This window comes from Meles meles, chromosome 1, assembly GCF_922984935.1.
Source record: "Meles meles chromosome 1, mMelMel3.1 paternal haplotype, whole genome shotgun sequence".
Classification (NCBI taxonomy): domain Eukaryota; kingdom Metazoa; phylum Chordata; class Mammalia; order Carnivora; family Mustelidae; genus Meles; species Meles meles.
The window spans coordinates 43,100,001-43,114,678 of record NC_060066.1 but is presented as its reverse complement, the minus strand read 5'-3'; the positions used below and the strand labels follow the sequence as shown (position 1 = coordinate 43,114,678).

The window sequence follows — 14,678 nt, the reverse complement described above, 5'->3', positions numbered from 1 at the left end:
AAAAAAGTCTCCAGCTCGTTATATATCTCAGGGCGTGTTGTTCAACAGTTTAAGCGGCTGTCACCTCATCGAACTCTAAGGTCCTTCAGAATGAGGGTCATTTCTTCTCATCTATTAGTCCAGTGTCTAACGCGATCTTTTCCAGAAAACAGGAACTCAACAGATATTTCCTGAAAAAAAAAAAAAAAAAAAGAAAGAAAGAAAGAAAAGTTAAAGATGAGACGTAAGCATTGCTTCTACCAAAGGCAGCTTTCCAAAGAGCCCCCATTTTCAGATTCAACACAGGGAAGCGGACGCTGAGCAGATGTTCTCAGGCTAAACGGCGCAGAAGCAGTAACTGGGCCCCATTGGCCTTTAGTTTTACGTTTCCGTCCTAGTTACCGGTTATTGGCTTTTTCCCTCCATGGCTCACAATCCGGACTGGAAGGACTGTCCGGAGGCGGTGTCTGGTAAGCGCGGCTCTCCGCCAGGATAAAAGGCCCGGCAGCCGGCACCAGCCTCCGCCGCGCGCCAGCCACATGCGGCGGGAAGGAGCAGCCACACGCGGCGGGAAGGAGCGCGCCAGGCGAACGCGCCGGCGGGTCTCGGGGTGGGCGCCACGGCCCCCGGCCCTCCCTCGCCGCGCTCCCGCCGACTCGGGCCCTGAGCGCGGGGACGCGCCGCGTTGCCGTAGAAACGCCAGGGCCGGCGCGGCGGCGCGTGGGGCGGGCTCTTAGGCTCCGGGAGGTGGCGGCTCGCGCCCCGGCGCACGCTCGGGCGCCTCCGAGCCCAGGTCGTTGGGCCCAGCCCGGTTCCCCGGCGGTGCGCAAGGCAAAATGTTGAGGCGCAGCTTGGAAAACCGGTAACAGCCCCGGGGCCTCCGCTGGCCAGCCCCCCCCCCCCCCCACACGCGAGGGCTCGGGTGGGGGAAGTGGCGCCTCTCTCCGGGGGGCCTCCGCGCCGAATTCCGGCCTCCGGCCGGGGTCTGCACCGAGACCTATGCGCTCTGGGGCCTACCTCCCCGGGCTGCAGCGAGCCCCGCAGGCCAAGGGTGGGATGGGCGATCTGGGCATCACGTTCCCCGGGCCCCGCACTGCCGCGGGCTATGCAGACGGCTGGGAGGCAGCCGGGCGCCCAGGCCTCGCGGAGCAGCCGGAGCAGCCGCCAACCCGCCGCGGCTGGCCAGAGCCCGGCCTCTTCGTGCGCCTGTACTGTCGGGATATTAAAGCCAGGTCCCGAAGGGAGACCTAGAGGACCAGAATCCAATCCCCAGGGATGGTTTGTGCCTTCGAAGCTGCATATTGCCCCGGGAATGTTTGCATATCAAATTAACGGAGAGGAAGCCATCTCATCTCTAATGAGAATGATTGGCGTCTTGTGTCATCTTTTCCCTAGGGACGCTCAAACCAGACAACTGCAAGATGCTGTCACAAATGTGGAGAAGCATTTTGGAGAGCTGTGCCAAATCTTTGCTGCTTATGTAAGGAAAACTGCCAGACTGCGAGACAAAGCAGACCTACTGGTGAATGAAATAAACGTGTATGCCTCTACAGAGACCCCAAATTTAAAGCAGGGCCTGAAAAACTTTGCCGATGAGTTTGCCAAACTTCAGGATTATCGACAAGCAGAGGTATGGAGGTCTCAGCGTCATTGTTATGAATGAGCCCTGAAGTAGTGGAGAAGGACCGGTGAAGACTTTGACTTGTAATCCACCTAACTGCAGTAGCGAACGCACCCTTGATGACAAGCGTACATTTTCATGTAACGTTGTGTGAGTCTATTAAAGGGAAGATTCCTGTGATTTGTGATTTTACCATTTTCAAACTAAACTTCAGGGTGTCCTGAAGTCCTGAATTTCCCCACTTCATTTGCTAACTTTTGGCCAAGGGGTGGCTATTAACAGGGGGTAGTAAACATAGTACCCATGGGGAAGAAAAGGAGCATGACTTGTGTCTTGTATGCACGTAAGTATATTTTCGGGTATGTCTGGAGATGGTTGAGTGGTAATGTGAGTGGATAAGTAATAAATGGGCAAGAGATCTTTGTTGCTTCAGAATATTGCATTGACAAAAAGAAAAGCAGCACTGATTTACTGATTTATATCGCAGATACTAGTGAGACTTTGTGGGGTGCTTTTGTTTTGTTTTTGTTATGGAAAGAAGGGAAGAAGGTGGTGGTGTAATTGTTTTCTTTCTAAAACCTCATTTTTTTTAATACCTCAGAAACACCTTCATTTATATTTATTTTAGGTTTCAAGATACAGGTTAAATGTTAGAAGTTTCCCAGTTAGAAGCTGCATTACTTCTCTTGTGCTCCTCTCATGAGTGCTTTTGGTACTTCAAAAAAGCCAAATACAGAAATTTCAGGCATCAAAAAAACTCACAAAAACAAAGTGGAGATAATGATCTTTGAACTTATACTTGCTATTCATACAGAAATTTGAGTAGTAATTACATTTGGAGGTACTTTTTGAGAAAAGTTGAGTTCTTGTCATATGATGTTCTGTAATAAGAAACTGTTACACATTAACTAGAGACTTCAAAAATAATTTATACTCACTGATAACCCTAAAATCCCATGTTAAGACAATAATTTCAGTGCCCCCTTTTAGAAAACCTTTATGCTATTTATCAAATAGAGTGAATTGATTTACATTTGTTCTCCTTTTTTATTTCCCTTGCTTACCAAATGGTGAAGGTGCTAATGAACAATGAACAAAAGGTAGGCGACAAAAAGGAGAACAGAAAAAAAGACTTGAATAATCCTTGCACTGAATAATCGGTGTATGGATTATTTGAAATGGTATAGGCTAAACTATCCTGAGTATTCATGGTTTTGATTTTAGGATTCCTAATATTTATAAATGCTCAATGAGAACTTGATTTTTTTCATTTTCCTAAAATCTTTTGAAGTGAAACAATCATATACATCTTGTTTATAGAAAAAAATCAGTATGAAATGAAATGTACTATATAAACATGTATCATCCAAAAAAAGCCGCCTTCCTGCTGCAAAAATAATACATGTTCATTTTAAACAAATAATGTCATTCTGTATTACTTGTCCTGATGAAGAAAATACTAAAGTCCAGGAGTTATTTTTCTTTTGTTATATTTGCCTTTAAAAAAACCATTTCTTCATTGCCTTCCACTAGTGCTATTAAAGGAAATAGTTACTCAAAATGTGATAAAAATTGTAATGTTTAAGAAAAATAGTTTAATTCTAAATAAAAAGATCAACCATGCAGTTTGACAGCTCAGCAACACTGAGACCATTTATCTTTTTCTCCAAGCTTTGGTAATATACAGTGGCTTCCCAGAAAAGAACTGCAGCTAATACAATTCTTTTTTGCTTTAGAGGATTGTGTTGCTTAAAATTTTTCCAGTATGCTATATCTTTCAGCTTCAATTTTCTTATCTGGAAAGTTGGACTGTTACATTTCAGGGATAATTTATGTAAAATATCTGACACTGTCCTAAATACACTGCAAGTGGTAGCTGTACTAAAATTTGAGATGTCTTGAAACTTATGCAAAAGCTACTATAATGAAGAAAAATAATACAGAGATAATCGTGTGGCAGAGATATATTTCTTAGAAACCTGAGATGATTTTCTTACCATATTCCATACTAGGTACTTCTCTGCTTGCTTTTTTTTTTTTTTAAACTTTTCTGCTTTCATTGTTACTCTACATCTTAACAGGTTTTATTGTGTTTGACTTTAGATTCTGAGTTTTATTAATTTCTGGTAATTATTTTATTTATTACCTGTAATATTTTAAACCTTTTAAAACATTACTGTGTGTAGTAATTAATTATGTTCAGGTTAAATAGCCCAGGTTTTATTTCAGAATTTAAATTTTGATATGTCTATGTTTCTTTACAGTTATATTTTATAATAATTTTCAATAGGTTGAAAGACTTGAAGCCAAAGTAGTTGAACCTTTGAAAGCTTATGGAACCATTGTAAAAATGAAACGAGTAAGTAAGTTCATTTTTCCTGCTATCATTAACTATTATGGCAAAGAATGTGAGGTTTCTAATTTGTCCTCTTGATAAAAAGTATAGCGTTGTTACCCAGTTTTCTTTACACACTCTGTGATGCATCATTTCTTAGAACTTTGAGAATAATGGGGGCACCTGGGTGGCTCAGTTGGTTCAGCTTCTGCCTTCAGCTCAGGTCATGATCCCAGGGTCCTGGGATTAAGCCCCGTGTCCCTGCAGCGTGGGGCTCCCTGCTCAGCGGGGAGCCCACTTCTCCCTCTTCCTCTGTTGCTCCCTCTGCTCATGCTTTCTCTAGCTCAAATAAATAAATAAAAAAATCTTAAAAAAAATTTGAGAAAAATTAAATATTTTTAGTGAGCTTATTAAGTAAACCGTAGCAACATGAAGCAATACTTTATTACAGAAACTTTAAACTATTAATATTTATAGTCATGAAGAACTTATTTTACTAAATGAATATGTTTTTCTTTTTTTTTTTTTTTTTGTTTTTCTTTTTTTTTTTAATTAATTTTTTATTTTTTTATAAACATATAATGTATTTTTATCCCCAGGGATACAGGTCTGTGAATCGCCAGGTTTACACACTTCACAGCACTCACCATAGCACATATCCTCCCCAATGTCCATAACCCCACTCCCCCTTTCCCAAGTCCCCTCCCCCCAGCAACCCTCAGTTTGTTTTGTGAGATTAAGAGTCACTTATGGTTTGTCTCCCTCCCAATCCCATCTCGTTTCATTTATTCTTCTCCTACTCCCCTAACCCCCCATGTTGCATCTCCACGTCATCATATCAGGGAGATCATATGATAATTGTCTTTCTCCAATTGACTTATTTCACTAAGCATGATACCCTCTAGTTCCATCCACATGATTGCAAATGGCAAGATTTCATTTCTTTTGATGGCTGCATGGTATTCCATTGTGTATATATACCACCTCTTCTTTATCCATTCATCTGTTGGTGGACATCTAGGTTCTCTCCATAGTTTGGCTATTGTAGACATTGCTGCTATAAACATTCGGGTGCACGTGCCCCTTCGGATCACTACGTTTGTATCTTTAGGGTAAATACCCAGTAGTGCAATTGCTGGGTCACAGGGTAGTTCTATTTTCAACATTTTGAGGAACCTCCATGCTGTTTTCCAGAGTGGTTGCACCAGCTTGCATTCCCACCAACAGTGGAGGAGGGTTCCCCTTTCTCCGCATCCTCGCCAGCATCTGTCATTTCCTGACTTGTTAATTTTAGCCATTCTGACTGGTGTGAGGTGATATCTCATTGTGGTTTTGATTTGTATTTCTCTGATGCCGAGTGATGTGGAGCACTTTTTCATGTGTCTGTTGGCCATCTGGATGTCTTCTTTGCAGAAATGTCTGTTCATGTCTTCTGCCCATTTCTTGATTGGATTATTTGTTCTTTGGGTGTTGAGTTTTTAAGTTCCTTATAGATTTTGGACACTAGCCCTTTATCTGATATGTCATTTGCAAATATCTTCTCCCAATCTGTCAGTTGTCTTTTGGTTTTGTTTAACTATTTCCTTTGCTGTGCAAAAGCTTTTGATCTTGATGAAATCCCAATAGTTAATTTTTGCCTTTATTTTTCTTTTTAAAGCAGGCAATAACATGTATACTAAAAAGTTCTGTATTTTTTTTTTGAGGTATAACTGACATATTAGTTTTAAGTGTACCATATAATGATTCAATAGCTGTATATATTGTGCAGTGACCAGCACAAGTCTCGTTAACATCCATCCCATACATAGTTAGAAATTTTATTTTCCTTTGATGAGGACTTCTAAGATATAATCGTAACAACTTTCAAATATGCAATCCAGTGTTAGTGACTATAGTCACCATATTGTATGTTACAACCCCAAATTCTACTTTTTCAGCCAACTTAGATGTATAATTTACAGGCAATAAAATTCTCCTGTTTTAAGTGTTCATTGAGTTTTGACAAATGTGTATACACATATAACTACCACCACAATCAAAATTTTATATACATATATATATATGTGGTTAGAAGTTTGCATTGAAATTATCTTGTCTGTGTCATTATTTGAGAGGGTATTAAAGAAACACACATGTGCACACACTCACACAAAGACACACACTAATTTTGCAGTAGTAATAATGCCTGGACAAAACAATGTTCTCCCATTCTTAAAACAGAGTATGTGTATTTTATTTCTTAAATCAGAGATTTTCATTAATCAAAATGCTTATTTTCAGGATGACCTCAAAGCAACATTAACAGCAAGGAATCGAGAAGCTAAACAGTTAACTCAGTTAGAAAGAACACGTCAGCGAAACCCATCTGATCGACATGTCATTGTATCCTTTGACTTTTGATCTTTAAAAATATGCTTTGTAAGGTATGCCGTACAAACGTAAATATATATGGAAATTATGCATTTCTACTTTTAAATGTACAGAAAATTTGAATATAACGGTTGAAAAACATGCATTTACAAATTCTCATTATATAAAAATCAACTAATTTTAAAGAGAATACACCACCTAATTCAATTCCCTCATACTATTTTCCATAATAGATATTTTAAAAAATAAAAGTTAAAAACAATGATGTTTGTATAAAAAGTAAGTTCAAAATTCTGGGTTTTTTTTTTTTCACATAGCTGAATATTAATTATAAAATTAAAGATCTGTCGTGAATCCTAATACATCAATGCCCCGTCTGCCCCACTTTTGAGAAAAAAGAGTCATTTTGCCGCAGTAGAATTCCCTTCACCTTTAAAAACAACAACAATGTGAAACCGGAATTAACGACTAGCAGCCAAAGACCCTTAGGGGAGTCTAGAGTAAAATTGAGGTTCATAGCTGGACACAAAAGGATCTAGATAGGACTGTCTACTGTAACTGGGCTCTTCTGTTAAGAATGGCTATTACTTAAGCTAGAACGTACCCTGTTCATGACTAAATAAAAGAATTGAAAATAGTGCCTGGCTAATTACCAGCAATTGGGGTAAGTGCAATTGTATAGAAAGTACTTGTTTATCCCCTGCCTCTTTTTCCATTCCTTCTTACATCTCCTTCCTACTTCCTGGAGGTTTTTACTGCCCAGCTCAGCCAGAAACCACATGAGGAGTGGCTCTGGGGGGGCATTTGAGGTTCCAGAACACCTCTGTTCCTGAGGGGAATCCCTTGAGCAGTGATTTTGGGCTGCACCAATATCCTGGTCCTTCTTCCTTTGGACTAAAGGTACATATGCCCAACCTTGCAACAAACAAAAACGGGCAGCCATAGGTTTGGGAGTGCCCAGTGGAGGCTGGGGCAGGAACATCTCATTGAGGCTTAAGATCTACAACTAGATTATGGAGTCTGGGTTTTAAGCAAGTCAGGCAAACCAGAGAATGCTGGAAAATCTATGACTGACAACTAGGGACTAAGGGAGAGACCAGGTTGTCACCAGTTTTTAAGAAATCAGAGGTCAAAATTTTATTGTTTTGTTCGGAGGGAAATACATAAAGGCAGGAAAAAGGTCACATCTCGTATCCTGAGCAGGTTGGTAGGATTGAATCAGGGGTACTGGTCTGGAGACTCAACACAGAAATGAATATCCCTAAGACAAAAATGTTTCTCACTTAAATGGTCTGTTGTGAACACTGCCATGGAGGAGTCTTACATTGTAGATGAAACTAGAATTGGGATCATGTGGGGGAAAATCAATACCACAAAGGAGCAGATTATTGCTGTAGGAGAACTGCTGTGCTCACTGGGGAATCGAGTGGATTTTGACAACCTAAGACTAGAAAATAAAGGACAGTCTAGATATAAACATACTCAATGTAAATATAAAAATATTCAGTCATTGCATTACAGAATCCAGTTCAAAAGAAGCATGTTAAAGTTCAGTATGTAAAATAACGTGGAGTAGCACTGATACAAGAAGATGGGGTAAAGAAGAATCTCAGGGCTCTGGCTCACCGTTTCAGAAGCCCTTTCACATTCAGGACTAATTTCATGAAATACCTCTACTCATAGAGTTGTAGCATAGTATCTTAATGAAAAGCATTTCCTACTCAACTTGATCCGTTACAGGATTTTGAAGAATTTTCAGAAAAAAGAAGAAATAGAAACCCATATCCTCTTTGCTAAAAATAGCTGTGTAATTCTGGGTGAGTTGCTGTCCCTAAGTAAAAGGATTTGCGACCTAAAGAAATGAATAGTAGTTGCTGGAGAGTTGTGGAAGATGAAGATGGCCCAGCTGTAGCTTCTGCTTCCCCACTCTCCCCTGGTTTAGCTAATTCTACCTACCCGTCTAAATTTTAAAACTGTTTTTTTTTTTTTTTAATGTGAAACTTCCGATAAAATGGGGAGGGCAAAGACATAAGTCAAAAGGAAGTAGTCACAAAGAACTGTATGGGTCACATGTAATATTAGTAAGGAATTAGTCTGCTAGAATATTCTCATTAGTAAGTTAATGTGTATCAAATAACTTAGAAATTTTTCATACAAATCTATAAAGGAGCTCTATTTTACTTTAAAATTTGCTGTGATAAAGTTACATTTTTAAAAACCTCAAGCCCAGTAATAATAAAAAATTATTATTTTTTTAAAGATTTTATTTATTTGACAGAGAAAGACACAGCAAGAGAGGGAACACAACCAGGGGGAGTGGGAGAGGGAGAAGGCAGGCTCCCCGCGGAGCAGGAAGCCTGATACAGGACTCAATCCCAGGACCCTAGGATCATGACATGAGCCGAAGGCAGACGCTTAATGACTGAGCCACCCAGGCATCCCTAGAAGATTATTTTTGATTACTGGGTATGACTAAAATTTAAAAGTTTATATGATTTTTAAAAACTTTACACCCTATATGGCAAATGTACACATACAAACATGTATTAAAATTTTTTTGTACACCTAGTATCTTAAAATCATACATTTGAGTTAATCTAAATGTAAGAATACATAATCACCATGAAGCTATAATTAATGTATAATCTAATTGCAAGATTATGTAACTCTGTGAGCATATGATTTTAATTTATTTTAAAAAATTGTTCTCCTTGAAATGTATTTTTTCCTTTATGAAAAATTTCAGTCACAGGTGGGTAATAAAGTGGTGTGTCAAGAAATGGATCCTTATAGTAAACTCTTTTACTTATTTCAATTTATATCTTTTCTTAAAAGCAAGGGCTAGATGTTAGAATAATATGTCACTACACTTTGATGAGAAATGCATATTTTCCCCATGGATTAATTATTAAATGATGATATTTGATACTTTTGAGTAAATATACTACATTAGTATAGGAAACAAAACTATTAGAATTTAATCAGAAAATTAGGCTATGTTTTCTAAAACCTCTACTGTTTAACAAAATATTTTTGGGCAAGTACTGTTTTAAAGTAAGAGATAATTTTTAGGAGAAATACATAAATAGATTGGAAGTGTTCTGCCCTTTACTATAGCCACTAGCAACAAATGGCTATTGAGCTCTTGAAATGCAATTAGGATAAATGAGAACATAGTTTTTAAATTTTCATTTAATTTTAATGTAAACAGCCACATGTGGCTACTGGCCACCATATTGATTATACAACACAGATCTAGGTAGTATGAGTGCTTGTGGTTACAATATATGAAGAAAAGCATTAGACTTGCTATCTAATTTGTTACTGATTTGTATTTTTTTGTACTAAGCACTAACTAAATGGTAATAGTGTTAATACTGTGAGCTTCTAAGAATATAAAATATACCCCGTGCTGAAATAAATATTTGTAGTGTATACTCTATCTGATTAGGATATTACAAGATTAGAAACATAATGCATTTGGAGAACTAAAAAATTGAAAATAGTTAAGTCACAGGTCCTTTTTTGGAGAGAAGGGGTTAAAAGGGGAAAGAATGAGAAGAAAGAACAGAATGATAAATGGCATAGAGAGTGAAATAGGTGAAAACAGTAGAAAATTGTTTTACAGTAAATAATCCAAAGGCAATACAGGAGAAAAAAATGGTTTTGTAGGAAGAAAGGGGAGTTTTATTTTCTTTGGTTTGAAGTCAGGAATCATGTCACTTAAACAGATTTAAAGTTTCTTTATTTTGCACATGCTTATTATATAGATCATCTTATTTTATATGGTGAAATATATTATTGAACAATTTACACTTGTTGTGCCAAAAAGCCAGTAGTTCAATGATAACATTTATGAATAGACTCAGTTGAATGGATTCTAACTTGAATTTTTTTATATCTTTGGCTGGGGAATTCTTTTGCAGGCAGAAACTGAACTGCAGAGAGCTACAATGGATGCTACCCGAACAACTCGTCATCTGGAGGAAACTATTGACAATTTTGAAAAGCAGAAAATAAAGGATATAAAGGTAAGTAAAGTAACTGTTAAAGTTCAAAACATGTTTTCTAACCTTTTTTTTTATTTAAATGTATGAAAAATTGAAACTACTGATTTTTTTAGCCCATAGTCTATATGAAAAAGATACTATAAATAAAAAATACCAAATGTTATTTTCCCATTTCCTCAATATTCAACTTATTATCACCAAGTATTATTTAATCAAAGGAAACTAACATTTATTATATTTTTGTACATCCAGTGCTGTTACAGGTACTATATATGTATTATCTTTTAATCTTTATAGCAGTCTCATAAGAATTAGGTGCTGTTATCCATATCTTATATGAAATCTAAGCAGAGACATAAAGTAATTTACCCAAAGTATCATGGCCAAAAATCTGAACTAAAAACCAATTACGTATTTAAAAATCTGTGCTTTCCATTATAACACACTCTCACTAAGTGCTCTCTAGTAACTACATGTTACCAAGTAAATGAACAGAGTAGCCAGTCACATAAAGTTGCATCTGCCAAGTTGCATCCACCATAATATGGTTTCACAAGAATTGCCTTATTTTATTGTAAAAAGCCAGTAGATTTGACACCTTTGGGATCATGGACTTCAGAAGGTCTTCAGTAAATTTGTCATAGGCACCTGGACAGATTGGAGGATTGTTTGTGACCAAATTAAATTAAGAACCTTAAAGCAAGTCTTCTAGGATGTGTTTTGGCTCACTGCACATTTTCCAGGATCAAGCTTTAAAGAAAAGTATTTTGTCATTTTATAACTATTAACAAAGAACACATCCTTCAAAAGTTATGTTCTCATTAATAAAATAAGCATCTGCCACTTAATAATCATCATTCCTTTTTACAGTCCATGAGTCAACATTCATTTGTGCTTTTTCTCCCCCCATCATAGTTTCAAACAGTTTCAGAACTTTGATATTTCTGATAGCCATGCTCAGAGGTCTCTGGTTTGGTCCTGAAGACCCAAACCCTCTTTCCTAAAGCCTCTCGATTCACTTGGTACTCTGCTGTACACTGCATGAAGAGCATCTCAGAAAGTTGCCCTGCGACGGACTCCCATTTCCTGAGGTGGGAGAGTGTGGGCAAGCTAGGATGTTTTACACACTGACATCATATCTTAACTTGAAGGGGAAAGGAAGGAAGGTTATTAAAATCATTAGCTTTAACCTGAACGATGAGAATGGAGACCTGTGAGGTATGCTTGATTCCACTGCCACCCAAGGGCTTTGTTAGTGATGGCAGTCTGATTCCCCACTCCTACTGCCCCGCGTGCCTGCAAGACTGTCTTTTACACGTGGCAGTCTGTGTCTCTGATCTTTGGGCTCACATCAGGCTCAGACTACCTCTACAGATGTTTTTAATTCCCTGTGCGATCACCAGTTAAAAATGGGCAGAGAGAAAGTGAGTGCAGAATTCCCAACTGCAGTTCTTCTACCTGGGATTGGCTGAAGCATGAGGACATAGAGGGACTGCACAGTGGAGGATGCACAAAGAAGAAAAGGGCTTTCAAGCTTTTCTTTTTGCCTACTGTATTATGCCCCTGGAAGGAAGTCTCTTGGTCACCAAAAGTATAAGACAAGAAGAAACCTACTTTTTAATAAATTGAGATAGAATTCATACACCATATGGTTCACCCATTTAAAATGTACAGCTCAGTGGTTTTAATGTGTTCCAGTATGTGCAGCCATTATCGCTCAGTTTTAGAACACTGTTATCATTTCAAAGTAGGACCTAGTACTTTGCTGCTTCCCAACCCTCCCACGACTACCCCAGCCCTAAGCAACCACCACTAATCTGAAGTCTCTATGGATTCAGCTACTCTGGCCATTTTATGTGAATGGAATCATAACATACATTTTGTAACTGGCTTCTTTGACTTAGCATAATGCTTTCATTATTAGCTATATATATATGTGTGTGTGTGTGTTTATGTATATTAGCTATATATATGTTTTCATATCATAGTATGTATCCTAGTGTCATGCATTCCTTTTCATGGCCAAATATTTCATTATATGGCTGTTTATAAGACAAGAAGTTTTTGTTTGGATATATATTTTCATTTTTCTTACTCATATATCTAGTTAAATTGCTGGATTCTATGGTAACCCTGTCTTTAATCATTTGAGAAACTTCTTGCACCATGTACATTCCGACAGGTAGTATATGAGGGTTCAAATTCTTCTGCATCCTCACCAGTACTTGCTGTTCATCAGTTTCATTACAGCCATCCTAGTGGGTGTGAAATGGTATCACTGTGGTTTTGAGTTGCATTTCCCTGCTATTCTTTTTTTTTTTTTTTAAAGATTTTATTTATTTATTTGACAGAGAGAGATCACAAGTAGGCAGAGAGGCAGGCAGAGAGCGAGAGAGAGAGAGGGAAGCAGGCTCCCTGCCAAGCAGAGAGCCCGATGCGGGGCTCGATCCCAGGACCCCGAGATCATGACCTGAGCCGAAGGCAGCGGCTTAACCCACTGAGCCACCCAGGCGCCCCCCTGCTATTCTTATTGGCCATTGTATATCTTCCTTGAAATGTCCATTGAGATCCTTTGCCCATATTTTAATTGGGTTCTTTTTGAGTGATAGTTGTTCTTTTTCTATTCTGGATACAAGTCCCTTTTCAGATCTATGATTGGAAATTATTTTCTCTTATTCTTAGGGTTCTTTTCAGGCATCTTGATGGTATTCCTTGAAGCAGAAAATTTGTAATTTTGATGAAGTCCAATATGTTTCTTTTGTTGCTAATGTTTTTAGTGTCGTATCTAACAGTCCACTGCCAAATCTTGAAACCTTGAAGATTTATCCCTATTTTCTTCTAATAGTTGTATAGTTTTCATGGTTCGGTTAAGTCTTTAATCCATCTGAGTTAATTTTTATGTATGGTGTGAACTGAAGTTTAAACTTCATCTTTTTGCATGTGACTGTCCAGTTGCCCAAGCACCATTTGCTGAAGAAGCTATTCTTTCCCATTGAATAGTCTTGAAACTCTTTTTGAAGACCAGTTGAATAGTCTGGGAACTCTTTTTGAAGACCAGAAATGGTTTTGTTTCTGGACTTTGTCTTTCATTGATCTATAGGTCTCTCTTTATGCTAGTACCACACTTATCTTCATTAGCATTGCTTTATCTGAATTTTAAAATCAGAATGTATGAGTTTTCCTTTGTTCTTTTTTAAGGTTGTTTTGCTATTCTGGATCTGTTGTAATTCTGTATGAATTTTACAGTCAGCTTGTCAGTTTCTATAAAGAAGTCAGGTGGGATGCTGGTACAGATTGCATCAACTCTGTAAATCAGTTTGGGGAGTATTGCCATCTTAAAATTTTTCCAATCCATGAACATGGAATATTTTTCCATTTATTTAAATAGTCCTTAATGTATTTCAACCATGTTTGTAGTTTTCAGAGTATAAGTTTTGTGCTTCTTTTCTTAAACTTTTTCTTAAGTATTTTAATTCTCGATGCTATTGTAAATGGATGTTTATTTAATTTCATTTCTGGAATGTTCATTGCAAATGTAACCCAGAAATAATTTATTTTTGCACACTGATCTTGTATCCTGCAACCTTCCAGAACTCATTTATTAGCATTGATAATTTTTTAGTGGATTCCTTAGGATTTTCTACATATAAGATGTCATCTCTCACAACCTACACTTTAAATGCAGACCCCTGTGATCTAGCAAACTTCCAGAAATGGTTTCCAGAAGTCAACATTAAGCTCTGTTACAGTTCTAAATCTCCATTTTACACATCTTTCCTCCTTAGTATCAAATTGTTTCTTTTCCAAGTCAGGCCTCATTTGAGATCTTTTATGATGAAGAGGGATGCACAAATCCCATACTAGAAGCTTCAAAGACAAGTCAAAAACAGATTACTGCCTGCCTTTGTTGATGTTAGTATGTCTCACATTTCTATTTACAAGAAAAATTCTTGGAAAAGTAAAAATCATGGATGCCACTCATAATTTTGAGAGAAACATGGAACGTTCTTATTCTTACCTGTAATCAGGCTACTGCTTCAGATGGGAACAGAGCTTCTGGCTCCTTCCTTAACCTCTCTGGGGATAGAAATGAGTGAGCACTGTGTGTTCAGGGTGGGATTAATTTATTAAGTCCATCTGAATTTTGGTAGCATTAATCAGCAAGGTAGCGCAATTTTTAGGTACTTTTCATAGGAACCTTACAAAATATTTGTCTTTCTGAGAAAAGTTACGGAATTTACTGTACACACTGTGAATGAAAAATCACAGTCCCTGGGGTGCCTGAGTGGCTTCCTCGATTAAGCGGTTAAAAATCCCGACTCTTGATTTTGGCTCAGGTCATGATCCCAGGATCATAAGATGG

At 37.9% G+C, this 14,678-nt stretch overlaps 1 protein-coding gene across 2 annotated transcripts in view; it reads left to right on the top strand.

Annotated features, from left to right (window-relative positions):
• Positions 1-677: 677 nt before the first annotated feature.
• The window catches only part of CIBAR1 (CBY1 interacting BAR domain containing 1), a 28,608-nt gene continuing 14,607 nt past the window's right edge, over positions 678-14,678 (top strand). The window contains exons 1-6 of one of the 2 annotated variants that reach the window (XM_046027958.1): positions 678-841; positions 1,375-1,609; positions 3,891-3,959; positions 6,216-6,317; positions 9,052-9,057; positions 10,232-10,336. In XM_046027958.1, coding sequence (XP_045883914.1) covers positions 816-841; positions 1,375-1,609; positions 3,891-3,959; positions 6,216-6,317; positions 9,052-9,057; positions 10,232-10,336 — 543 coding nt within the window. In that variant the 5' untranslated portion in view covers positions 678-815. Of the gene's footprint in view, positions 842-936; positions 1,188-1,374; positions 1,610-3,890; positions 3,960-6,215; positions 6,318-9,051; positions 9,058-10,231; positions 10,337-14,678 lie in introns of those variants that run through there. The other variant, XM_046027951.1, reaches the window with a different exon arrangement.